At 52.6% G+C, this 26932-nt stretch overlaps 7 protein-coding genes across 7 annotated transcripts; 3 read left to right on the top strand and 4 right to left on the bottom strand.

Annotated features, from left to right (window-relative positions):
* Positions 1 to 2668: 2668 nt before the first annotated feature.
* pkhB (putative sensor histidine kinase/response regulator) lies at positions 2669 to 8514 on the top strand (the record flags this gene model as incomplete). The annotated part of the gene is made up of 3 exons (XM_020198907.1): positions 2669 to 7987; positions 8047 to 8160; positions 8224 to 8514. 3 exons carry the CDS (start codon positions 2669 to 2671, stop codon positions 8512 to 8514), a joined length of 5724 nt encoding a protein of 1907 aa, XP_020061386.1.
* An 858-nt stretch (positions 8515 to 9372) lies between these two features.
* Positions 9373 to 10641, bottom strand: ASPACDRAFT_110173 (allantoicase). The gene has a single exon (XM_020195457.1). The coding sequence runs from the start codon at positions 10557 to 10559 to the stop codon at positions 9456 to 9458; it is 1104 nt and encodes a 367-aa protein (XP_020061385.1). The 5' UTR covers positions 10560 to 10641; the 3' UTR covers positions 9373 to 9455.
* Positions 10642 to 12355: 1714 nt separating this feature from the next.
* ASPACDRAFT_38613 (uncharacterized protein) lies at positions 12356 to 12679 on the bottom strand (the record flags this gene model as incomplete). Its single annotated transcript, XM_020200472.1, has 1 exon — positions 12356 to 12679. One exon carries the CDS (start codon positions 12677 to 12679, stop codon positions 12356 to 12358), a length of 324 nt encoding a protein of 107 aa, XP_020061384.1.
* A 4094-nt stretch (positions 12680 to 16773) lies between these two features.
* ASPACDRAFT_38612 (uncharacterized protein) lies at positions 16774 to 22119 on the bottom strand (the record flags this gene model as incomplete). Its single annotated transcript, XM_020200471.1, has 3 exons — positions 16774 to 19278; positions 19364 to 21016; positions 21079 to 22119. 3 exons carry the CDS (start codon positions 22117 to 22119, stop codon positions 16774 to 16776), a joined length of 5199 nt encoding a protein of 1732 aa, XP_020061383.1.
* A 1100-nt stretch (positions 22120 to 23219) lies between these two features.
* On the bottom strand, positions 23220 to 24590 carry ASPACDRAFT_1884638 (uncharacterized protein). The gene is made up of 2 exons (XM_020198376.1): positions 23594 to 24590; positions 23220 to 23541 (listed from the first exon to the last, which is right to left on the bottom strand). Exon 1 carries the CDS (start codon positions 24163 to 24165, stop codon positions 23614 to 23616), a length of 552 nt encoding a protein of 183 aa, XP_020061382.1. The 5' UTR covers positions 24166 to 24590; the 3' UTR covers positions 23220 to 23541; positions 23594 to 23613.
* Positions 24591 to 24779: 189 nt separating this feature from the next.
* On the top strand, positions 24780 to 25995 carry ASPACDRAFT_20026 (putative acyl-CoA:6-aminopenicillanic-acid-acyltransferase; the record flags this gene model as incomplete). Its single annotated transcript, XM_020198919.1, has 3 exons — positions 24780 to 24836; positions 24889 to 25293; positions 25351 to 25995. The coding sequence occupies 3 exons, from the start codon at positions 24780 to 24782 to the stop codon at positions 25993 to 25995; spliced, it is 1107 nt and encodes a 368-aa protein (XP_020061381.1).
* A 172-nt stretch (positions 25996 to 26167) lies between these two features.
* On the top strand, positions 26168 to 26877 carry ASPACDRAFT_1884636 (uncharacterized protein). The gene has a single exon (XM_020198375.1). It carries the CDS (start codon positions 26333 to 26335, stop codon positions 26870 to 26872), a length of 540 nt encoding a protein of 179 aa, XP_020061380.1. The 5' UTR covers positions 26168 to 26332; the 3' UTR covers positions 26873 to 26877.
* Positions 26878 to 26932: the final 55 nt, after the last annotated feature.

Genomic DNA, 26932 nt, shown 5'->3' with positions numbered 1-26932 from the left:
CAGGAGGACGACGGTATATAAAATGTCGCGATGGACACTGGGTATAGCTATTATTGCGGAGGACCCAGCCTATTAACCAAAACTCGGCTAGACAGATCAGGAGAAATGCCATCAGTGATGCAAGCAAGACTCCAGTCGCTACCTTCAGAAGGTCTAGAAGTGAAGCGAACACATGGTCTGTTAATGGTTATTGCGCAGATCGCGTGCCTCACGAACCATTCTTGAGGATCTCGGGGATCGCCTAACAGGGTCATTTCACATAAAGCGGCAAAGCCTACCAAGTTAGTACGAAAGTAGTATGACGGAAAATCGACCTATCCATTTTGTTCTGATTTTTGTTCTTCGTCCACTATTCGCAGCTGTAAGACGTCCCATTTGCTTGCTACACAGTGGAAGGACCCAGTATCCGGAAAAGAGAACTTGAGGCTTTCAGGTGAGGGGGAAGACAGTGGAGGAGTTTTCAGCCTTAGGCATCGCGGCAAGTGGCTCGTGATCAAGGAGGGTGGGTACAGCATAGTACAGTGCAGAGGACAGGCATCTGTCGCGGCTCATGATGCAGCCATGAGCGAGCAGCTACTGTGGTGCTCCACCGTGATCAGGGCGCCACAGTTGGAATCATTGAACCCCTTCGCGATGAAAGGTGGAATGCAGAACGGTTAGTTACCGGAGGATAAGCAAGCAGTGGTCTATTATTAAGAGTACTGTAGTTACTCTGTACTACAGAGGATGATACTTAGTAGTAATGATGATGATGGTGGCGGCATGGGCGGAGAGGGCTTGCTTACTTGATGCAAACTCAAAGACGGGGGCTGCCCTTACACTAGTCTACTTTCAGGTATGTCAATGTCATCCAGCATTTGTCGGTCCCGCGACTAATTTGAATGTGGCATCATTTAGAGGGGTAAGGTTCCTGAGGTTATTATCATGTACTGTACACTCGTGCTGCTGCTGCTGCTCTACTTACTATACACCACAATGCATAATGTATTGCAGATAATATACCAAGAACCTTGTTCATTGCTTAGTGGGACTTTGAGATCTGTTTTAGTCAACACAAGGCCTTGCAAGTCCAGCCAGGTCTTTTCCTTCATTCTTGAATTCTTGACCTTTTGCCCGCTCCTACCGAGACTAGGCAAGGCAGTAGACGGACTACCACAGTAGGGTACTTGGTTACTTGATTTGCCCATCCTTTCTCTTCTTGCGACTGATTTCCTTGTAGGTTGCTTTCGCTCTCCCCGTAGCGGACTATCCTACTTCCCTCCCGATCTGTCTTCAATTCTGCAGTTTGTTCTTTTCTCTCCTGTCTCTCCCACACTTGACTATTTGCGGCGGCTTGATGGGATTGTTTGCCAGTCATTATTAAGACCAGACAATCAATCAGCTGTGACCTCTACTGAAATATCATCTATTCAGCCCCAAAGACAGACTTCATCTAGGAGACGTCTTTTGACTGGAGAAGATTAATAGTAGACAAGTGCCGAAAACAGCCCTCGGGTTTTTCCCTTACTTTCGCTCTTGTTCCCTTTTTTCCTCATCTCCTCCCTCCCCTCTCCCCCCATTCATCCAGCCTAGCCCAGTCCAGGGCTTGCCTTAACTACGTCATAGCTTGGAACTTTCCACTTGCCTTTCCCCCCCCCCCGGGGCGACGGACCATTTCCACATCTTGAACTTTGCCAGCACAAATCGACGATCTCTTGCTGGCTGGGTCAATACATTATTTCTCATTATTGTACTAGCATTTTAGCATAGCAGTAGAACCTGCTGCCAGTGCTTCATTCTGCTTTTACAACTAGGCAAGGTCAGATCAATTTGAGCCTTTTTCCTAATCTCCTTTCACCACCTAAACCCAACACTCTATTACTGGTTGTGCTGGTATTGCTACTACTACTGCTCCTACTGCTACTATCACTACCACTACTGCGAGTCCTAAACCCCATTCCATTTATCCTATCCCAATTCATCTCATCTCTTCTATCAATACCCACCCACCCATCATCACCACCACCACCAACACCCACTTCTTGCCCCCCCCCCTCCCACTCCTCCCTCCCCATAACCACCATCCGATATACACCGCTTTAGTCACCTTCTTTCTAACGGCCCATTTTCGGAAAAAAATCGTTCGTCTGCCATTTTCATTTCCTCCTCCCCTTCGTGTCTCTTTTTTCCGTTTTTTTTCCCCTCTTGTATATTCCTTTCTCTTCTTGCCTACGCCCCATATCTCGGCCCAAGAAAACGCATCCCGGACGTTTTTTCTGGTCGCAGAATCAAGCGCCCCCCTCCCCCCCCCCCCAACCCCCTTCGACTGCCTTGAATTTCGAGCCAATCCACACCACCCCTTTTCTTTTCGCTCGTCGGGTTCTTCACCGTGTGCGCTATATACACCATCCCGCTCCAATAGCATCCAATACTCTCTTTTTGTCTTTCGACCGTTCGGATCCTCGCTTCGATTGCTCGTTCGGTTTTCGCGTCTTCTGCATATTTTCACTATTTTCACCCAACTGCTCCCTCTCCAATCTCCTCTCGCCTCCTCCACGAATTCTGATTGCGGACCGTTTTGTCCGAGAGATGAGTGCCTCAGTTGGCTCCCGTGGAGTTGGATTCGCCCAGGAGAATTGATTTGTGACCGGCGGTGGAGGGAGAAATTAGGATGGGCGAAGTTAACAGCATGAAGACACCTCCGCTTCCATCGCCGGCCGAGGCCCCTTCGCCTGTCGCCGCGCCCCAATCCCATTGTCGACCTTCCCTGCAGTCAACCAATTCTATTTCTGTCCATGATGTTCACTATGCAATTGATGGAGATGCGCCGTTGGAGAAAAGTACGTGGAATGCTAACTCTCACTCTTCCTCTATATCGCACGAACAGACTGCGACCGCATGTCACATCCCGTCGCCTCCGAAAAAAGAAAGTCCTGAAGCGGGAAAAGGAACCCAGGAAGATCAAGGGCGCAGTCTGCAGACCCTCAAGGAACTCCGGAGGCAGATGGAAGAATTACTGGTCTATCAACAAATGCAACAATCTCAAAACCAACCCTCCTCGGCTGCTCGAGAGATCTCTACATCGCAAACCGATCCCGCACCACAGAGCACCACAGAGTCAACCAGGAAGCGACCCCTCAATGTCTCGTTTGCGAAAACCCTCTCAACGGCGGGAGCATTGCCTTCCGCATCATACTCCGACTCCACTGGTTCTGGCGGCACAATCAGAGCCATGGATTCCAACACCTCTCCCGACAACCTCCCCGGACCAACTCCTTCTTACCCTTTTCCGAGGATGGAGTCGCAGTTTTCAACGAGAGCAGCACGGGACTCCGCGTTCAATCACAATGGTTTCAAGTTGACCCTGCCGGCAGATAAGATGAAGGCCCGGATGGGGCCCTCCGATGTCCCGGACGATCTAGAATCTGCTGCGACACATCCTCAAGGTGTATTCTTGCCCCCTCATTATAGGCCTGTACCTGAGGACCCCGCCTACCCGAGTCCCAATCTGTATGAACTTACTCTGCAGTTGAACGCGGATCCCGGGTTAGATGCATGGTGGGCGAACATAGTCCAGATTTTGCAGACGCACTACGGAGCAGAGAGAGCATCGCTGGCCGTACCGGGAGACGCGACGGATTTGGAGAATGTTCCATGGGGCCAGAAAGCGGTCTTTGACCCGGACGCCGTACCTACCGACACGGAAGACATGCGAACGGATCGACTACCAAGTGAGGTCACTTCGAGCGGCAATAACCTCGCAAAGGAGAGCAGCGAAGGAACAGGGAGGAAGAAAGGACTCGTCGCAGAAGCTCTTTTGAATGGGTCAAGGGCTGCTCATTCACCGAAGCGACCGTCCCTTTTAGCACGGCACTCGTTCGCTGGCTTTGGAAAGGAACGGAAACAATCAGACTGGCGCGATGCGGAATCTCAAGGAGACGAAAGTATCGATTGTCTACCGAAGACAGAGAACAAGCAAGCAGATCCCGAGATTGGAACTCCAACCAACGAACCGGTGTCGTCGATTGGACTATCAAACTATCGCCAAGCAGTTTTTCCCGTGCCCCGACCGCTGGAAGTCGAATCCGACCCGCTAATCAAGAGAACTGGGGTGGTAAAGCTCTTCGGGCGCACCGATCCTGTTGTTTTGACAAGAGAGTATTCAGAGGGGCCGGCTGATCGTCCAGGTCAAGGAGATCCTCTCGAAACCCCAGAAGACAAACCTCAGGCTACCCCAACTGTCGAACCGAATTCCTCCAATAAATCATCTACAGCTCGAACGCGAGCGGTATCCAATCCTGGTCTGCTCAAGGCTAGGGTGACCCCGTCTATGGAATTGTTTGATGAGTATGAACAGGTGCCACCGTCTCCTTGGTCTCAGTCCCCGGCTCCATCGCCCGCACCTCGCTCTCATGCGGAGCAGAATCCATTCTTTGTCAGTCACGCTGTTGATGAAAGCGCATTCGCGAAGAATCCTCCCCCTCAGGATTATTCGAATTTGGGGCCACTGGAAGCCATTGGCGTCGACCTGGCCAAGTCGGTGGTTCACATTCCTCTTTTGCATGTCGGTCGCGCCAAGGATCCTTCGCCATCCACCTTACGATTCCCGGTCGCCGTGATCTCCATATTGTCTCCCATTATTCCTTACCCCACGAACTTGAGAAGATCGTTATCGTATCTTATGCCTCACCTCACCACTTCGTTCTGTCTCGCGCAACACTACAGCCAGCTTGAGCGCCAAGTCACTTCGCGGCTCGAGGCTCCCCGCTATGGCCAGCTCCTGGGACTCGGCGGAACTTTTTCTGATGAAAGCAGCGAGCTGGAACTGGTCGCGGGCCTCAGTGGCCATGTGAGCTATACGATAGCCGACGATGGCTCTTTGTCAGCTCGAGCTAGTATCTCAAGTCCAGAAGAAAGGTCGAGTTCTACCAAGCTCAGCCCATCGCTATCTAATCTTGGAACACCTGGGGTCGATCTCGGTCATGTTGCGTCAGGAGGCAGCAATTTCTGCGAATCACCTGGGGTGGTACCTAAGACAGGGACCGATAATCCCGATGGCTACTTCAACGTGCACCAGTCGAAAAGTTTTCGGGATGCCATCACTCAGCATCGGAACAGATTGACTAAGATGAGACAGAACATGGCATCATCAACCCCCACGTCACCCGGGAGACTCGTAAGCAAGTCTGCCGAGGAAGACGCCACACCGCAAGACCAGAGTCCAGGCGTTGTATCTCCTCTGCAGGATGTGAAGGGACCTCAGGTAATATCACCAACGCAGACTGCCTCCCGCCATCCCTCAACGAATTCCTTCTACGCCCAGCTGCAACGCGAACTACCCCGTCCATTCTCTGATACAGTGGCGCAACTCATGCTGAACTCGGTGCCCTTACATCTTTTCCTTGCGAAACCCCAGAGCGGAGAAGTAATATGGACCAACTCGAAATTCGATGCCTACCGAAGGAGTCAGCCTCAAGAGCAGAGATTGCGAGACGTTTGGCAGAATATTCATAGCAGCGAAAGAGAGCACATGTCTCAGGAATGGGCGAACGCATTACGTACAGGGTCACAATTTACGGAACGGGTCCGGGTTAAACGCTTTAATGACGAGTCGGCATATCGATGGTTCATTTTCCGGGCAAACCCTTTGCTATCTTCCACCGGGGAAGTGCTTTACTGGATCGGATCGTTTCTTGACATACACGAGCAACATATTGCCGAATTGAAAGCTGCGCAAGAGAGAGAGAAATTCGCGACCGATGCTAAATATCGAGCCTTCTCCAACTCCATCCCCCAGATTGTCTTCGAGGCTACAGAGTATAGGGGCCTCATTTTCGTCAATGAGCAATGGCACCTCTACACCGGTCAAAAGCTGGAGGAAGCGCTGAACTTCGGCTTCGCCAAGCACGTCCACACCGATGATTTGGAGAAATGTGGCCTTCTTTCCCTCTACCTTTCTGAGCCGCAGAAAATCGAGTCCACAGCCGAACCCGGCGAAAGTGCAGCGGAAGCCATACGGAAGGCTGTCTCACAAGACAGTCAATTTGGCCAGGGCGTTACACCTGCTTTGGAAGAACTTGTGAGGCGTGGAGTCGCCTCTGTGCAGAGGGACGAAAATGGACGTGTCTTTTACTCTACCGAAATAAGGCTTCGCTCCAGGGGCGGGGATTTCAGATGGCATCTTGTTCGTCTGGTTTGTGTCGAGACTAGCAGTTTTGGAAGCGGAGAAGGAGAAGCTTCATGGTACGGTACATGCACGGACATCAATGACCGCAAGAATCTCGAACGCGAACTCAATAAGGCCATGCAGCAACTCAATAACCAGATGGAATCGAAGACGAAGTTTTTCAGCAACATGTCTCACGAAATTCGCACTCCGCTGAATGGTATCCTGGGCACCATCCCTTTCATTCTCGACACCCAGCTCGACACTGATCAGAGACGTATGCTCGACACTATCCAGAATAGCTCAACCAACCTTCGAGAGCTGGTTGATAACATTCTGGACGTTTCTAGGGTGGAAGCCGGAAAAATGACAATGGTCAACTCATGGTTCCATGTACGGTCTGTGATTGAGGATGTCATCGACACGGTCTCGTCTAGGGCGATCGACAAGGGCCTTGAAATCAACTATTTGATGGACGCAAATGTGCCACCCATGGTTATCGGAGACAGGTTCCGTATACGACAGGTCCTCATCAACCTTGTCGGCAACGCAGTCAAGTTTACTGCTCAGGGTGAGATCCATATATGCTGCTCCATCTATGATGGTGCCCCGACTACTCCCAAGTCCACGGAGTTGTTGTTGAATTTCGACGTTGTGGATACCGGTAAAGGTTTCAGCGTCAGGGATGCAGAGCGATTGATGCAGAGGTTCAGTCAACTGGGACAGAACGGCTCTCAGCAGCATGCGGGTAGCGGTCTCGGGCTATTTTTGTCGAAACAGCTTGTCGAAATGCATGGCGGCAAGTTGACGCCCACCAGTAAGGAAGGGCAAGGTGCCAAATTCTCGTTCTATGTTAAAGTCGACGCTCCTCCACCTCCAACTCCTGACGAGCCGCGGCTTGTCCGTCAATCGTCCAGCACTTCTGACGTCTTCCTCGAGCACCTCAAGCCGAATCCGCTGCAGAAGATGCTGTTCAGGAAGGACTCTATGGATAGCAGAGGACCCGACGCAGCCGATTTCTCCTCTACTCTTGAGACCTCTTTAACCCAATCACAGACGAGCTACGAAACCCCTATACGCTTTCCTTCGATCAACTTCTCCGAGAGGTCTCCGATCTCCTCAGCTCTTCCCACCCCAGACCCCTACACGCTGGATCCGTTGGCAAGGCTTGACAACTCCAAGTCGGCCCTCTCAAGCGGCGATATCTCGCAGCCAATGGCGCAATCTTCCTCCTCACCCTCGCAAGAATCATTTGTCTCGACCAAGCCTACGGAGTACACCGGGTCGGACGCGCAGCCTTTACCCAGCTCTTACTCGATCCTTATCCTTTGTCCTCTGGACAATACCCGCCAAGCTATCAAGCAACACATCGAGCAGGTGGTCCCTCTGGAAGTCCCCTTCTCTATCACTTCCACCCCTGATGTGGAAGATTGGAGGGATTCGGTCAGTGATGTCACGAAGCTTACCCATTTGGTCCTCAACCTGCCCAATGTGGATGACGTTCTGGATATGATGCATTATGTCTCCGAGTGCGAGTTGGAGACCGCACCAAGTCTGGTCATCATTTCCGATCTGTATCAGAAGCGACAAATCAATGCTAGGATTAAGGAGTTGGCCTCTAGCGGGAGACGTATATACACTGTTCCGAAACCGGTGAAGCCGTCCGCCTTTTCCTCGATATTTGATCCCGACAATCGACGCGATTTGAGCAAGGACAGGAACCAGGATATGGCCCGGGAAATCAACAACAATTTCAAGACCATGTCGAAGATGGTGAAAGAGGTCATCGGCAACAAGGGTTACCGAGTGCTACTTGTTGAGGATGATGATACGAACCGTATGGTAAGTGTGAATACATGTGGAATTCGCTGTGCTTCACATTGTATGCTAACGTGTTTCAGGTGATGATGAAATACCTCGACAAGATCAAGGTCATGGCGGAGACAGCCACAAATGGACAAGAGTGTACAGAAATGGTGTTTTCCAAGGAACCAGGATACTACTCTCTCATCATTGTAAGTGAAAGACATCCCAGCAAGCGGACTCAGTGATTCCAAGTTCGCTGACACGACCTGCAGTGCGACATCCAAATGCCCATCAAGAACGGCTACGAGACGTGCCGTGACATTCGTGCTTGGGAATCAAAGAACCACTATCCACAAATCCCGATCATGGCCCTTTCGGCCAACGCGATGACAGATCAGATCGAAGATGCCGCACGTGCTGGCTTCAACGACTATGTCACCAAACCCATCAAACACAATGAACTGGGCAAGATGATGATGGGGCTCCTGGACCCCAATCGGCCATTACTTCTTCTACGGGACCGCCTCAAGGCCGAGAATGCGGAGAAGTTCCGCTCCGAGTAGATGCTTCCGCCAGCGTGAACCGTCCTTGATCGCACGTCGGCAATTCCTCTTTTGTCTCCTCACAACTTTCTGCGCTTCTCCAACCTCCGGCAGCGGCAGTCAGAAAGTGCCACAATGTACTGTTACGTATTCAAACCCGATTTATCCGCTTTGTGCCAAGGGGGTCTATAATATCTTTCGTCTCTTTTTCTTTTTTTGTTTGGGACCGGGAACGAAGTATCGGACGGAACGGCGCCCCGGATGATATTTCGAGTCTTGATTAATATTGCTTTCTACGCCACACTTATCACGGTTGTGACCACGTTCCTCCATGGCATTTGTTTGCATTCGGCATGCCGGTTCGAATTGATACCTTTCAGCATTCACACGGGGCGGGGGTTTTCATGCTTGTTGTGTTGTTCCTTGGACCAGCGGACTTGTTCATGGCGTCAGTTTGTTCTTTCAGGGAATCCGTGTTGAGAAAATCCCTCCATCTTTCTTCTTCTGCCTTTTCCCAATACCGACACCGACACCGATACCGATACCGATACCAGCTTTTCATGAGCATGACCTTTCTACCCTTCTGGAATTGTATTTGCAACCCCCAACAGAGCATGTGTTATTTTCGCGGCGTCTCCACTGTTGTCGATCAATTGATTGTGATCCCTCACGATGAAGTAGATTATTGAATTTTTATAGTGATATACCCTACCTAGTCTGGCTGCTAGCAAGCTATAACGATGATTTATACGGAGCTTAACGTTGTTCCTGTTTTGTTTTTCTTTTTTTCAGTATAATTTATGCATAGGCGAATGTCGAAAACACATCACTACTGGAAACCTCCCCTCTCCGGTACATGATCTTTTGAATAATGTATTTATGTAGGATCGTATCTCTCATTATTTGCAATTTACCACGCTGAAGATACTAAACAGAAGGCACCGCTCATCACAAGCCTCGGCCTAGGCCCGTCTGCCAAAGACCCGGAAGCGCTTCACGCCACCGTCCGGCACGAGCGTCAACTTCACATGGGTGAACGCCTGGGCATCGACACCCGCGGCCAAATCCGCACCCTGGAAGACATGCTCGGTATCGGCCTGACAGCGCTGGTCGCCCTTGACAATCTCCACCCAGCCGGGATGATCATGGGCGGGCACGGCGACGGGGCCGTCCTCGCCACCCTCCCCCTGCACCAAGCCGTGCACGCGCACCACGCGGGGGAAATTGCCCCGGAAGTCCTTGGTATCGACGACGACCCTGGACACGGCGCCCGGCAACCCCAGCTGCACAATGGCCCAGTCGACATGGCCCGGGGCGCGCGACCGCGCCGTCTCCCACCCATCGCCCATATCCTTCCCGCGGCCGGGCAGCAACAGATTTGAGCACGGGGTATAATGCTGATCCGAGGCCGCCAGCGCCAGACCCCCGCACAACGCCGACGACAGCTCCTCCTCTTCCTCGTCTTGGGCACCAGCGACAGCCACCCTCTCCCCGCGCGCCGCCGGAATCGCATGACCATACAGCCTCAACCGCCCAAACCCCCCATCGGGGTACATGAGCAGGCGCACATGGGTGTAGGGTGTGGGGTTCTTGGGATCAAATCCGGGAACCCTCCAGGCGCGGCGCTGCGAGGGCCCACAGGGCTGGGGTGGAAGGATGGTGGTCCAGCCGGCGTAGCTGGGGTCCGCGAGGACGGCGTCGTCGGCGTCGGAGCACGTGGCCTGCACCTCGGCCTTCTCGCCGTAGTTGCCGACAAAGAAGCCCGTGTCGACCTCGACGCCCTGGATGGCGGCGCGCGCCGTCCCCAGCTTGATCACCACCCAGTCGTAGGGGTCCGGGTTGTGGCGCCGCGTCTCCCACCCGTCGTACCAGGCGCCCGTGTGGATGAAGACGCCCGGCCGGTTGATGGGCGCCGTCGGCGTGAGGAGGTTCGACGCCGCGGCGAAGTATTCGTTGCTGCAGGCGAGGATGCGCGTGTTCAGGGCCGCGGAGGCCAGGTTGGTCGTGTGTGCGAAGGTGCTGTCGATTTCGGGGCCGGGGATGTAGGGGGATTCGGTGGTGGCCATGGTGGGAGGGGGGTTTTTTGTGACTGTGAAATAGGTAGAGTGGGCTTTTTAAGAGGTGTTAGAGGGATTGAAAAGAACGGAGAGGAATTGGTGTGGAGGAGGAAGAGGAACTGTTGAAGTGGAGGAATTGTATGGCTTTTTATATACACGACGTCAGGAGGGGCAGAAGAGCCGATTCCCGATACAGCGCGCGAGCGATAAGGAATTGCCCCCCCCGCCGATTTTCCCGCATTACTCGATCTTATCGCTTCATCGCAGGCCTTTCCCCACTTTAATCTTCTCCAACTCACTTGTTGTTTCCACCTTCATCTTCGACATTCAACTGCGTGATCTTGCTGGATGATAACAGGTATATTGATTTGAACCTTCCCTCGTTCTCCTGCTCAATTGCTAACAGATATAGCTATAGGATCCGACCTCAACCGACATCTCAATCAGAAGCTGTCCACAAGCGACTGACACCCACACCCGGGCCCACCCACCTCTTCTGCCCCTTGGGATCCCGTTCGGAGGTCTCCGACGTTCGCATCTTTCCGAGGGGAACACACACCCTCAATTGCAACTCTATTTTCAGATGAGGGGGGGGGGGGGGATCCAACATTCAGAAGAAACACATTTCACGGCTACTATTATGCCTCGGGGAGAAATCAAATCTTGTCAGGCAATGTATGTGGTGCTGAAACTTGCCGTGCCGTGACTTTCCCCCTTTCCATCACGCCTCGCCGCACCGCTCCTGCTCCTAGTACCAAACCCCTCTTGTCCATGTCGTTTCCCTCGGATAAACCCCTCTACTGGCGGAGGTGGAAGATGTGCTGCATGTGGTAATTGACCCTCCAAGACGGGGAGTGCGCGCGCGTGCGTCAACACCACACGCCGCGACTTTACACAACCTTCTACTTCCCTGGATTCTGGATTGTGGCAAGACTTACTAGGTCGAAGAGGGCATGTCGCGTGCTCAATGTAGGACATCAGAGAGGAGGGAGGACGAGCCGTTCACGATTGCTTTTGCGTGACGTGACTCGACCCTCGGATGAAGCAATATATCTATCTACAGAGGAGAAAGGAAATTGGGGCAAAAGAAAAAGAAGAAAGGGAAAGATGCCGTGAACGCCACCCGGACCCCACTTCTGGATACTTCTCATTCTTTATTGTTCTTTTTCTGGGGGGCTTTTCTGAGACATATACTTGATCTGATCTCGAAGGACAGTACTTGATTTACAACGGGGCGGGGGAGGCCGCTTCGCCTCCTTGGTTACACTTACAGTGTAAGTGCAAGATGCTGTGTTCGACTCGAAGAGGCTATGTTACATTGGTGACGTCGCGAGGATTTAATATATTTTATTTTTTCTTTCTTTTCTTTTTTGTCGCCTCATGAACTATGTGGGAGCTTCTCGAGGGAGGAGAGACACCCTACCTTCACGGGTGTACTTACTATGGAAGGTGAGGTCATTGCAGTCACTCAGGAAGCATGAGCAGCTTCCATCACATTTGAAGCAGAGGTGGGACCGATGATAAAACCTTCATTCAACTCATACAAACAGAATGAGAGGGGAGAGTTCCCAAAAGAAAGGACATAACAGAATCAAAACCCAAACCAAGGAGACCGAAACGACTCCCGGATTTACTTTTAGGGCACAACGCGCACACTCTTCACTTGCAATTGAGCTTGACACCAGTGCGTTGTTCGAATCCACATCTAAACCAACGCCAGTGATGCTATCTTTCCCCACTTTCGGCGCGCGACCTTATTTCATGGGGGTTTGTTTTTCTCTCATCGTTATTTCTTTGTTTTCCAATCAGCTAGTGCTCTGGGTCGCCACCTCCTCCAGTCGTTTATACCGCCACTCGTATTGTGCGAGCTGCTTTCTTTCCGCGGGAGACAGAGACTTGCCCTTGTCTGCCATCTCTTTCTCCACCTGTTTCAGCATCTCCCAGCGCTTGAGGATCCGCGCTTGGGCATCCGAGATTGATGCTAGATTGGAGTCCTTGGATGCCATGCGGGCTTCGATAGTGGAGTGATAGGAGAGCTTGGCGTGGAAGAGAGCCATGTCGGACTCGTCATACTTCAGCCCGCGTGCTTCGGGGAGAGCAGCTGGGTGGTAAAGGCCCTTGGGTGGCATGGCAGGCCGGCTTGCTATCCAGAGACAGAGGTGGAGAAGCGGCAGAGAAAGACAGTGAGAGGAGAAGAGTATCACAGAGGATCAAGTGGTGAAAGGAGGCCCAAGGGCAGCAAGAAGCCAATGAAGTTCAATCGAGCGTTGTCAGATGAGGGGTTTTCGTTGTGTCAAGTAGTGGAAGTCACTCTTGATGTTTCCCAGGTATATAAAGAAGAGAGGGAGACGACGGCGGCCCAAAGGGTTTGTGTGAGAGAGAAAGCTTCTGTTTCTGATGGGTTTCCTGATGGGATGGCGGCAAGAGGAACGTCTGGATTTGGGGGCTCGAGAGCAATTCTTCAATGGAGGTCAAGGAGTTTCCTTGGTCTTTATCTCAATCTGTTGCCTCCCAGATCCCAATATTCCCCAGTTGTCTGTTTCTCCTGTGACAGGGACCACGGTGATACCAAACGAGGACCATCAGATGCACCTGCTGCCAACACGGACGAGGAAAGAAAGGAAAAAAGGGCCTAAAAGACGACACAGACAAGCCAGCATCTCTGTTTTTTTTTTTTTTTCTTTTTTTTGATTATTTTGGTTCTATAAACTTCTCGCCTCTAGGATGAGTCTGATGAGGTGTTCGAGATTCACTCGTGCCCAGTCCCAATCGTGTCCGTATCTCGTGATTGTTGCCCGAGGGGGGCCAATCCCCGAAACGGATGATGGTATCGACGATTCCTGTTTGGGATGGAGTTGTGAAACCGTCAAGATGGCACCAGCGCAGCCTATCGTCGGCCGGTCTAGGGGAGAAGATATTGGGGCAGAAGGAGGAGGAAGAGGAGGGCGAGCGGGAGGCGTGGGTTTCAATTACCCTGCTGCAAAGTGCCTTGGGCTTTTCCATGATTGTGCCTGAAAGCGCAGCCTTTCCTTCCCTTTCTTCCGAAGAAAACTACCTCCACAGCCTTGATCCGGATCGATGGCAGCGACGGGAGGGAAGGTGCTCAGGCCATTCTTTTTACTCCCTCTGTCATTGTCCTGTTGCTGATGCGGTTCTTGCATATGTAGTGGGCCGCCGGAAATTTCTCTTCATTCCATCATATAACGAACGCTCACCGAAGTTTGACCCCGTCTTCTTCCAACACGAGCATCATACCTCCGAGGAGGGAAATTCAACCAAAAAAAAAAAGGCCATGCGACGTGTTTGTTACACCGATTGATCCCAGTTTACCCGCCAAAAAAAGAAATAGGGCTTTCTGCCAGAGGGAATGATGTTGCATGTTCTGTCCCTGAGAGGAATGTCGTTCATTTCTGGGCTAGGTGTCCCAGCAAGTGACAGGAGGCGATTTCGGTTGACCTTGTCGGGACTTTGGGTATTTTCTGGGGTAAAAATAGGGGGAAAAAGGGTCTTTCAAGGTTACAGAAACAGGTGTGTGTGTGGTGTGTAGCTTCACGGCTACTCCCATCAAAGCAGTGAAAACCCTGGCTTACGTTCTTTGGTCGTGGACGAGCACCACCACCACAGCAGCAGCAGCTTCCTTCTTTCGCCGCTGGTATAGGGGGGCGAGAGCTTCTTGCTGCTGCTGCTGCCGTCGATGACATTTTGGCCTTATAATCCCCGATTCGTGGCTCTTTCCGAGGTGATCTGCATGTAGCCGCTGGATGCGTTGTTGTGCAACCTTTAGGGGGGTAAGGAGAAGACTCGAAGAGAATCAGAAAAGAATGACGGGCAGAGTGGGCAAGATCGAAGGTTGGGAGGGGGGTTGGTTTTATGATCTTTTCTATCGGTTTGTTCTAAAGGGGGATCTCCGATGGCAGACAGGACTTTGGATCCTCTTGTTACAAAGCTGTTCTGCTCGAGTGTCCTTGGAGCAACGCAGCTGTCATACTGACTGATTTGGGATCTGGAAGGTTAATGAACCCTTTCCTCTGTTGCATCTTCTTCTTCTTTGGTTCAATTCCCTTTCCCTTTCCAGGCAATGCATGCGCTCATGCTCCCATCCGTGGATACGGTATGTCTATTGTGTGTTGTGTGTTGTGTGTTGTGTGTGTGTGTGTATGGTTTGATCATGCGGTCCTCAACCGGTCAACCGGTCAACGTCAACGGGCTCCTTGCAGATCTGTAGTGATGCGATCTGAAGAAGTGTTTATCCTTCATTTAGGTAAGGGTGAGGTTGGGGGGGTGGGTGGCGGCGCGCAACGGTTGGAATCAGTCTGAGACTAGACTTTCCAACGGTCGAGGCGAGAGACATAGATAGATCCCTGACTGCTGAACCACCCACCCCCTCTGTCTTTTTTTGTTGGGGGGGGGGGGTGTAGATCATGAGGCTAGGGCTTAGGGGGATGCGATCTGATCTGATCTGGTGATGTCCATGTCGATGTTGACGTCGCCTTGTCGACAATCCGACCTGAGTGTTCACTTTCTCTTGCGTACTGCGTACTGCATAGATACACACACACACTGCCTTACTTATTTAATAGGTACAGTACATAGGTACAGACCGGGTGAGATCGTGACTGCCGTGTTACTGGTCTGGAATGCTGTGAGCGTTGGGCTAGTCACGGTGAAAGTGATGCTCGACTTGTCGGGGCAGGATTCGTTCCAATGGGTTTGTGGCTCGGGGTTTGGGTCTCTTGTTCTCTTGTTCTCCTGTTCTCCTGGGACAAGGGCAATGGTTTCTGTTCTGGTTGGACGGTCTGCTCTTGATTCGAGGTGAGCGTTCTGCATGAGGGGTTGGGTTGGAGTCGGGGGTTGCGTATCCTTGACATCTCGTGGTGTTTCGAGAAAAGATGGCAGTGGTCGGTTGGCTGTTATCTCATCGCCTTTTCAGGGAATATAACTAATTCGCCAAGGCTACTGGTAGGGTACTGCTACTGCGCCATTGGGAACTGTGCTAGACATACTTTGCTAGCTGCCTCATACTAGGTCACGGTATGAACTGGACTAGATACCATCCAAGCCCCTATCCCACGCAATTAGAAGAGAACGAACAGAACCTGTAGGTACAGCAACAGGGATATCATACAATTGCCACTGCCACCCTCGCCTCCGCACCATCGATGCGAAAGCAATAAAGCAAGAACACCCTCACTCTGCAGGAACAGGATATACTGCCTTAAAAAACCGTCGCTGATAGCTATAATTTGTCGATAAGCTATGGGACTACCCACCCCACGACGTCTAAGCAATGGGAGTGGCCTTGGGCGGCGACTGGAGCGGCAAGATGATAAACTACAGTCTGGGTGGGTATACTTCAACCTCGCAAGTCAGTTACTATGTGACTATGTTACTACGTATAAATCACCGTCACACAGGCGATCCAGAAACCAAATCAGCTCTACTCCTTCTTTTTTGATAGGCCTGGACGGAGAAGGAAAATGCCCCCACTTAACTCGAATTGGATCATCGAAATGAAAGCTAGAACTGAGAGGAACGATAACGAAGACGATGAAACTTGCTTTTGCTTTCGTCACAGATTAAGCAACTGATCGAGAGCATAAGGTCTGATTCGAGAAAAAGCAGAGTTTGAGACGAGACGTGCCATTGCATGGGCAAATTCTGATTGCGAGGAGGGGGTCGTGACTCGTGCTTGTCTTCAAGCTGTCTCGGGTTTACCTTCTCTCTTCCACTTTTTTTTCCGTTTTTTCTTCAAACTGTTCTCTGTCTCTTTTTGCCCTTGAATCACTCTCTAGATCGCTCATTCCCATTATCTCCTCCTCCTCCATCTATCTACCAAGCCCTCTTCTCTCTCGGACGTCTACTATCCTCCGAGGCTCGTGGTCCCTTATCGTTGACGATGTTCTTGACTGGGTAGATTGACCGACCGGGGGAAGAGGATAACACCGCATCATCTCATACTTCTGCAGTTGATCCGGCCACGTGATCCGAAGGCCGGAGTTCACCGGGCTTGTTTACACGCAGAGAACTTGGCTAGTCCAACCAACCGCCAACTAATCAAGAATTCGTTCCATATAGCTCCATGCCTGCGCTTCATCCACTCGCTTACAAAATCTATGGCTGCCCTATACTTATCGACTCGCCCGCTCTCTTATCGTACGCTATAGCTCTAGTATCTATGCTGGATTGCCTCCCTCCAAGAACACAAAGTATGATTTCCACAATATTAGCAAGCATCAGGTAGTCGGAGAAAGCTCACCCGGCCGGAGTGGTGCCCCAATACCACCAGATGATCGGTCACAACGACCCGTTCAGTTCGATAGTCATGTGGCAGAAAGAGCACATTCCGCGACCCCCGAACAATCCAATCACCGACCCGGAGATCCCGCCTCCGCGAGTGCTCCTGCTCCGGGACGAAGAACGACCGCACGTCGAGGCGACCGGCTTCGGTGCGGATCGTTGCGCCGTCCGACGAGAACCGCAAGGCGTGCCGGCTTCCAGGCACCTCGCGAGCACCGATCAGTTGGCCGGTGCGCGCGTTCCAGAGTTGCACCTCCTCCATAGTCGACGCCACAAACTCGCCCGACCGGGGGGAGAAGACGAGCGTGTCCGTCCACGCCGGCACGGGAATCGAAGAATACAGCTGGTTCCCGTCCGGGAACTCCCAGGCCGAGATCTTCTGGCCGTGATCGTAGAGCGCCGCCAGGATCGTGCCATCGGGCGACCACGTGAGATGTTTACACGCGGTCGTTTGCTCCATCTCCCACTGCACCGATCCCCAGTCTCGTTCGTACGGACCTTCCACCCTGCTTGCCTCATCGTGATCATCATCTTCTTCCCGCAGGCGGTCTACGTGCCAGTCCGATACCGGCACGGTCAGGTGCCGCGTTCCGGCGCTCACCTCCCAGATCGAAATATGCAGCTGAGATGATTCGGGTACGTATTCTTCCGGCTCGGGGAGAGCCTGGTCGTCGGAGCTCACGACGATCCGTCGGCATCGGTAGCGGCGGATGGCAACCGCCAGGAATCGTCCGCTGGGCGAGAGGGCCACGCAGGTTGTGACTGCCTGGGACGTGGGATCAGCAGTCCCATGAACGTCGAGAGCGTGCAACAAGCGCTGGGATTCCAGCCCCCAGATGTGCACCCGCGCGCCAGCCTCGGCCACGGTTCCAGCCAGCAGGGTGCCGTTTGCGCTGAATGCATAATGTTGGCCGGAATCCTCCCCCAGCGCAAGAATGACTTCTCCGCTGCGCAGGTCCTGGACAGCAGCGGCCTGGCCGACGGTAGAGTTGACGAAGAGCTTGCCATCGGGCGAAAAGAACACCCGGTCGGAATGCTCGTAGGCGGCCTGGTGCCTCAGAGTAGCGGTCCGGAGGTCCCAGACACAAAACTTCTCCCCAAACGTCACGGCCGTCCTGTGATCAGGGGACAGGTACGTGCAGTGGACGGCTCGGCCGGCAGGCTGTTCATGTTGATCATGCTCCACCGGCTGACACGAAAGATCCCACAGGCGGACGGTCTCATGCCCAGAGACCAACAGGGGCTTGTTCTCGGCGAAGACCGCACATCCCAGAGACAACGTATGGTTTTCGAGACATGCGACCAATTGTCCCGTTGTCGCATCCCACACTTGGACCGGCTTTCCGGGATACAATGCCATGTTGGGTCCCTTGGGCTTGGGCACAAACGTGAAAAGCCTCCCGTCCGAGGAGAACCGAACGAGGCCAGCGCAGTCGGTGTGGATTGTTCGGAGGACTTCACCAGAAGACCAATTCCAGACTTGAACTGTGGGGCTGGTATTAGACCTGCCAGTGACAACCAGCCGATTCGTGACTGGCGAAAAGGTGACGCACTGAATACCATCTAGGTCTGCGGCGAATCGTTGGAGTAATTCTCCGGTGGCCACGCTCCAGATGGAAATAGTCCCACCGGATCCAGCCCCGATCATTTCGCTCTTCTGGCAGAAGTCTGCACACTCCACGGCTGTTTGCAACCCATCCCCGGTTCTCAGATCATGCCGCATTTCACCAGTGGCAACTTCCCATACTCGAATCTGCCCTTCGGTCGAAGTAGTTGCTAAAAGCTCGCTGTTGGGTGAGAAGACCATATATACAACCTCACTGGGGTGTGGTTTGAATGCTTTCACAAGCTCCCCCTTGTCAAGGTTCAGGATTTCAACCGTTGTCCCACAGGAAACAGTGTAGGCCTTATCAGGGGAAAAGGAATGGAGATATTGACCCCAATGATCATCCAGAGAACTTCTCACTTCCTTGATCAGGCGTCCCGAGAAGACATCCCAGATTCGTACGTGACCCTGGCAAGATAAAGACATCACGGAGTTCCCGTCCAGAGAAAATGCAACCTTGCATGGCCCTCCCAGGGGCTCTAGTACCTTGAGCAAAACCCCCGTAGCTGTATTCCAGAGCGCCGAGTCAGACGCGATGATGCTCCCATCAGGTGACAGCGCAACATCGAAAACGTGAAGTGAACTTCTGGATCGATTTTCAAGAGTGAGCAGTAGAGGGCTCCAGGATGTCCCTGATATCGGCGCACCAATGAGCCATTGGTCAATTAGACTCTGGTATTGCCTTCTGACAAGACTTTGCTCGGGGCAGAAAATCAGAGCAGACTGGTAGATCTGCAGAGGTGCGTACTCGATGGTTGATCGGCAATTGAGCACAAAGCGTCTTATGTCGAAAACCAACTCCCGCATTGCAGATGACCCATCAGCCTATAAAAAAAAATAAAACCAAAGGTCAGTCAGTACCTAGTCTACACACCGAACTCGAAAGGTCGAGTTTTGCGACCGGGCTTACCTGCAATCTCATCGCATGATCGGAAAGCATAATCACGGCATGGGTGCCCTCGTACATCCGCCCCAGAATACTCAAGGCCTCAAGCCAGTTCAAGGTGTGCTTTTTCAGAAATCTATGGACCCGTCCATTGTCAATGAGAGGATCATTCGCCAACTGCAGATGCTCAACCCAGTACAGACAAGAATACTGGACATGATCTGGCAGACACCTCGCGACGTGTTCGGCCGGGATATTCTCTTGGAGAATCGCGTAGTCCGCAAAGCCGCAGATATCCTGCTGCAACGTACTCTCCAGCGTATCGAGGCAGTTCTGCAACAAAGCAGCATGCCTCTCTTCTCTGGAGATCTGGAAGTTCTTATCGGTGCACCTCGTGCTGTCGACAAGGAATTCTTTGAAGGACAAATGAGCAAGCCGGATAGGTGAGCCTTGGTCTTTGCCCATCGATATGACTGAGCCAAGTTGGTTCACCTGGGTCTTAATATCACGAACTGGGATCGTAGAAAGGGCGCTGAGTGCATTGGTGGAAAGGGGATGGCGGAGGACGACGATGGTCCCGACAATGCTTTGAAATAAGGAGCGAATGCCCTCGACTTCTTCTGGAACAACCGACTGCATGACTGAGCTCTGCAAGATCCTCAGGTACAACTCGTCGAGGGTGCCTTGGGGAGTCGTCACACCACCACTTCCCCGCAAAAGGTTATTCAACCGCTTCTCAACAGTATCCGCATACTTGATCTTCTCGTCGCCGATGAACAAACAGGCGGTGGCGGCATAGATCCACAACCCATCAACTTTGCGTTTAAGCTCATCGAGCCTCTCCTCGCCAGGCCAGTCGGGTTTAAGCTCCAAGTGTCTTTTCGTGATCTCTCGAGTCTTGGTCCGCAGGAACTTCGTGATGTCATCGTCTGGAACATCGATCCCTGTAGATGGTTCTATCTTGTGGAGTTCGCTGATCTGTAGGCAAGTTGACGATCGAGAGATAGCCTCAAAGCGTGAAAGGATGTGACTCTCTGGCCGGCTGGTCAGAAGGAATTTCAGCCGGATGGAGCTCAGTCGAGAAGCCTCGGTGATGAGGTTCAAGATGGTGCCGATGTTATCTCCATCACGGCCAGACTTGCACTCATCGAGTCCATCTATGACCACAACCAGCGTCATTGCTGGTAGTCGGTTCTGCTTCTCCAGTCTCAAGAAGGGCGCGAGAATCAGGTTCGTCCACTGCTTGCTGAGCGACTCGTACGAGATGTTCGAATGGTCTTTGTTGACTTCGTAGATTTCCGATCGGATCTCTGGTAGACAATCCGCAATTGCCGTACAGAGTGTAGGGAACAGGTACGGAGCGGTACTTAGCTCGCCTTGATTCTGGTCGAAGAAGAAGGTTCCTCCAAGACAGATTGTCTCGGGGAGGAATTTCCGATGGCGGCATTGAGTCGCGATGGTTCGTGCGATGGTGGATTTGCCGGTCCCGGCCATTCCTCGGAGCCAATACATATGGTCGGGCCCAGACGATACAACCCAGGCATGGATTTGTTCGAGCACCTCGATCTGGGTGCCCTCGAAGCATTCGGTCTTGTACTGACTCTCAAAGGAATCTAATCTGGCTTGCGGTGCAATTCTGGGCGCGAGCATTTGGACGAATTGTAGGTATTTATTAGTCTTTGCGATTTGTCAGTCATAGATCCAACCCCGCAGGTCGTAGATTAAATTGATCACCTTACCAGTGTATTATCTCGAACCTCATTCATCACCTCATATGAGGCCCCCATCTTCCCTTGGAGCATCTCCAAGGTTCCATCAATCTGCGCCAAGGTCGACGTACTCATTATACTGAGATGCTGCGTGACGGACATCTCAATGTCCTTGATCTCCTGGAGCATCCCCGCCCAGTCCTGGGGGGCTGCAACATCTTCTAGAAACCGCACCAATCCAAGCTGCTCATAGTGCCGCGCAAGGCTGATTTGGTAGCGAATAATAGCCTTGTACATCTTCACCATCTGTTCCCTGACCGAAAGCCCCAGCGTTTCCAGCTCCCGACCGTCCCCCAATTGTTCGGATTGCCTTGCCGCAGAATACAAGCCGCTCCAGTCACGCTGGACGACACCATACCGAGCGAGGATCAGCGCGATATACTCGAATCCGTCCATAGCCCTGGCATCCTGGGCGAAAAAGTTCGTGACCGGATTCAAGAGCACCAACGCCCCGGCCCAGGCCAAGGCAGCATGCGGCTCGGCGCTCACGGCCGTCGTGACGAATTCCTTCACCGACAAGATCTTGTCGGCCACCCTGCGTACCTGTTGGTTGACGACGATCTCCCTCCCCGCCAGGGTGAACCTGACCCGGGAGTGCTCGATCTCCTCAAGGCGGCTTTCGATCACCGACCGCAGCCGAGGAACGATGTCCGTCTCGCAGACATCTCGCGAGGTAGCGCCCTGCTGGGCCAGGCATTTCTCGTAGGCCGTCACGAGCTTGGCGTTATGTGGATCCTCAGCAAGCTCTTTATATGCCGCCGCCCAGAGCCCATCGAGGGACACCCCGGGGACCTTTTTGGTTGGATGCTGGGCGGTGGGATTCTTCTTCGGATGAAGCGCGACCAACGATGCAGGGGCCGTGGGCAGGGTACCGTGGCCGGCACTGGATGTGGGCTGTTTCGTCGCATCCGTCCGATCTTGCTGCGATGGGGAGCGCTTCCAGACGCTACGCAAATGCCACTTGAACCGCCTCGGATTCGGGTCGCTTGAATCATTGCCGTAGTCGACCATCGCTGTGTAACATTTTCATGGGCAGTACACGAACAGAATATGGGAGAGACACTTGCAAAGTGGGGAAGAAGAGGGGCCGGAGGGGGAAATCCGCAGCTGGCTTTCCCTCTTTTAAAGGGGCGGAGTGAGTAAGTGAGGTCCACTACCTTGTACGGTAAGTTTGAAGCTGAATCGGACACTTCGGCGCGTCGTGGGCCAGCTTGATTGGCCTGCTGTTTTACATGCACCCCCACGCGTGTCAACTTAATCCCTCCTGACAGGGCATTTTGACAATGGATGGCATACGGGATGGATAGATGGTAGGTATGTTTGACTGGGATCAAAATTTGTTTGATGGACAGAGACTCATTTGTAGTGTACTGTACCACATACCTCACGCCCCTCCCGAACATCATGTATTCCCCCCCCCCCCAAAAAAAAGATAACTAATTGTTTCCGCCGCTTCTCCCAGATGATTTATCTGGTTTGGGTCTAATTCTAATATGCTATCTATTTTCATCTTTTTTCTTCCTGTTTTACTTTTACCTTCGGTCTAGCCTAAGTTTTTCGTAGAATTCCTATATCAGAGTCAAGTTTATATGTCGGTATCCTCTAGGTAAACAACTATAACCGTGTATAGCTGGTTATCCTTACTACTAGTTTTTGAAGAGTTCAAGCTATCAGGCTTTTTCTCTTTAGGCCGCTAACATCAAAATTTCAATGAGCTTGATGGAAGAATATTGGGGTTCCTATGGGATGTACTGTCTTCTAGGATGGAATGATAGGGTAAAGAGTGTTCTCCTTAGGCAGGTTGTACATCTCCACCTCCGATGGGAATACCATCATGTTATTCGAACCAGTAAACTGCAATTCGACAAAAGTGACTTAAGGTAGATCCAGACTCGATACTGTACATCGATAGCAGGAACACAGGAAAGATTCTAATCCCCAGATTGTGCTGTTCACGCTCTTCCATACACACAGCGCCTGAGAAAACACCACCCAACTCTAACTCCGTCAAGGTGTAAGTAAATTGGCCAACGCCGGACAAAAAGCCTAGACGCCCTTCCATCCTAAACATCCAGCCCATGGAGATTTCATGATCATCATCGTTGCTCATAGCCATTCCGTCATCATCTCTCATAACAATCTGCAACAAATACCAGAAAGAAAACGCATGCTGTACACTGCACACAACCACCCTCCGTCAGCAGAAAGAACCCCCCACAAATCAAGGAGCACTCGGTACACATAACCAGAACAAAAGCCAACCCAGACTCCAACTCCAGAGAACACCTCCTCATATATCTAGCACCAGATGCATCACGCATCTTGTTCTTTCTCTTCCAGAAGAAATGGAAGACGATGGCTTTATCAATCACGAACACACAGATATTGACATGGTAAAGTGTGCGTGAACATTAAGAGTTTTTTGATTGATATCTGCACACTTATCAACACACTCATTGTTATGTATGAAGGGTATCAAACTCACCTATCCTTTTACGGGCAAAGTCATTGAAAGTACCTAGGGATAGAAGGCGACCGCCTCTGACTCGGATCCCGCTGCACAGCCGTATGATCGAAGTGCACGTGGCCGTTGGAGTCCACCCGAGGACGTGGTCCAGCGCTGTCACCGTTGATGGGGGCGTAGCCGTTGCTGCCGGTATAGCCGTCGCCGTTGATGTAGCCATTGACGCTGCGACGACCCTGCTCAACACTCCCAGAAACCAAGCGGGGAGGAGAGCCGGAGGAAGGCGACTGCAGAATCGAACTCGGGAAGAAGGCGACCTCCACGCGGCCGGCCTCGCTCGGGGAGCGGCGCACCGAGCGCGGCGCATACCGGTCCAGGAACAGCAACCACGGGTCGTGGGCGATGCGGTCGCCGGGCCGCGCCAGCCCCTGCAGGAGCAGCAGTCGGTACATCAGGCGCTCGAAGTCAATCCAGTCGAGGCCGTAGGGACGGTGCGAGATGCCCTGCGCGTCGGTGTGGGTGTAAAGGATCCGGAGGAGGGCGTCGTGGGTGGTTTGGAGCTGTTTGGTGAGGGTTGGGTGGGGTTTGGTCATTTTCGCCGGGGGGGGGGCTTGGTGATGGGATGATTGGTAAGGTTGGTGAGTTCTCTGGATGGAAAAAAGAGAGACAGATGGGTGAGTTTGATGGAGAGAGTGTGTGTTTTGATAGAGTGTGTGTGTTGATAGAGAGTGTGTTCTTGATAGAGAGAGTGTGGGTTTCGATAGAGAATGTGTGTTTCGATGAAGAGAAAGAATTTCTTGATAGAGAGAACATGAGAGATGGCTAAAAGAACAGTGGAGTGGATCTCAGTATGGATGGGTGCCTGGCGTGGGTGTTGGAGATGAACTAAAAGAGAGAGTAGGATAGGCTGTTCGCCTGTTCTCGATTTGATACTGCTTTGGAATTATCGTCATCCTGTTTGTGAAAATGGGCTACCCTTAAGCGAGGTGTTGGGAAAGTGAATTCATGAAGAACTCATCATTAGCCAGGTTGTATGCAGGCATGTAAATATTGGCTCAAAGTGGTTATCGTGATTTGCTTTCCCCGCATTTGGCCATGCGGGAGCAAGTGATTGATAAGAACTTCCCCCGCGCAGGTCGCACCGTCTTTCTCCCTCTTCCCCTTCTTTGCTCCTTTGTATCAGTCTGCTTGACGCGACAATCTCACTATGCATGTGGAGATAGAAGAACCTCCCAGGATAGTGCTCAGCGGCACGCCGCGAGAAGTAAGTCGCTAATGCAGTACCTCAGTATCAATCATTCCATCTGACGTCGCAGATCGGCCTGCAACATGGCAAGCAACTCTATTCCCAGATCAAAAATCAGCTCACCGTCTACGAGGCCATGTTCCAACATACCTCGAAGATGTCGTGGGATGACGTACTCGTCCTGGCCGAGGAATTCCGCGCCACCATCGCGCGGTCCACCCCCGACCTCCTGGCCGAGATGCAAGGCATCGCCGACGGGGCGGGCCGTACACTCCTGGAGATCGTCGCCCTGAACTGTCGCAGCGAGATCTCCTTCGGCAAGTTTGCCGACGGCTGCTCGAGTCTCGCGCTGCACCGACGGGACCGGGGCCGCATCCTCGCCCAGAATTGGGATTTCACCACTCGAGTACAGGGCAACCTCGCACTGGTCGAGATCATCCAACCGGACAAACCAGTCATTTACATGGTTACTGAAGTAAGTTCCCTTGGGTCTTCTCTCCTATGCTGGTCATGAGATGCTGAAAATGAGCAGGCCGGCATCGTCGGCAAGATCGGCTTTAACAGCGCCGGCGTGGGCGTCTGCCTCAACGCCATCCGCGCCCATCCCTGTCTCAGTTCCAAACTGCCGATCCATATCGCCCTGCGCCTGTGTCTGGAGAGCGACTCCGTCGACACGGCGGTCCAGAAACTGTCCTCCCTGGGCGGCGTCGCCTCCAGCCAGCACATTCTCATCGCGGACCCTACTGTCGCCCTGGGGCTGGAGCTCTCCCCTCTTGGGGATGATCATCTCCCTGAGGACGAGTACGGCATGGTCACCCACACGAACCATTTCCTGCTCAACCGGCGGGTAATCGAGCCGCCGTGGCTGTCCGGGTCGCCGGTCCGGTTGGCCCGGGTGCGTGAGCTGGCGAGAGAGATTGTCGACAGCAAAGTCCTCGAGGGGGGTGGTGCTGAGCTTGCGGGTACGGTGCTTCGCGGTCAGATCTTCTCTGATACCTGCGACGGCCCGCAGTCGATCTGCTGGCAGGAGGATCCAGCACAACCAAAGATTGTCCGGACGGCGACGTTGTTCAACATCGTGATGCGGTTGGAGGAAGGCAATCTGGGGGCGGAGGTTGTGTTTGGCAAGCCTGGATCGGGAATGGAGAGTTCGGTGATCAAGTTGCCATGGCGGTGATAGGAGGAACTGGCACTGGTATGTCGTGAAACAAATATATTAGCTTCGGAATCCTTTGTGTTGGAATTAGGCAGGATTGATGGTGGAGCATCTCGCTTAGTTGAATGCCTCGAATGCTGTCACAATAAGACTCGAGAACACTCTTTGATGTAGTTGTCAGAGGACACTATGAACTCGACGGTGAATGTTGTTATTTCCCGATCGACTCGCAACTATATAAAGACACCAATCTCACCAAGAGATCGAACACCACTCATTCCCCATCGCCATACATTGCCACTGACCGTCCCTGATCACCAACAGAGACCACTGCAGATAGGTTTTACCCACACTGACAATGTCCGAAGAACAAGCTCACATTCAGTGGGAGGCAGAGAAAAAGGGCCAGCACCCCCACGCGCCACACCCTCACGCTCTGCCACCTCGTCCATCCACCCCACACCCCGCAGCTCGTCTTGCACCTGTCGCGAGCGCGACCAACAGCGCTTCGAAGAAAGCGGTAGTCTCTGTCACTACTAATGGCGAAGAGGCGCAGGATCCCAATCCTGATCCTGCTGCAACAAGCACCGATGATGAAGCGACTCCCGTTCAAACCGTGCCTCTGGAGGCCACCTGGGCGGAGCACTTCGCCAAACACGCCGAGACGCGGTCCCCTCGAGTCCAACCCAAAAGCCTCGTTCGCTGCCAGTCCTCCTCCACTCACCAACCTGGTGGTTATCACTATGGAGACTATGCGGTTCAGGCTGACAGAGCGGCTCTCGAGGCCCCCCGTGCTGTTCGCGCAGCACGTAGCGAGGGCACCTGCTCTCCGGGCTCTGGACTAGCATCGGACTACTTCACCGCGCCTGAGGATGCTGGAGAGGACTCGGACGAGTAACGGTGGATGCCTCCGGTTGAGAATCAACGGGGGATAGATGGTGGTGGTGGTGATGGTGGT

Source organism: Aspergillus aculeatus (genome assembly GCF_001890905.1).
Source record: "Aspergillus aculeatus ATCC 16872 unplaced genomic scaffold ASPACscaffold_1, whole genome shotgun sequence".
NCBI classification, from domain to species: Eukaryota; Fungi; Ascomycota; class Eurotiomycetes; order Eurotiales; family Aspergillaceae; genus Aspergillus; species Aspergillus aculeatus.
This window is presented reverse-complemented; position numbering and strand designations above follow the sequence as displayed.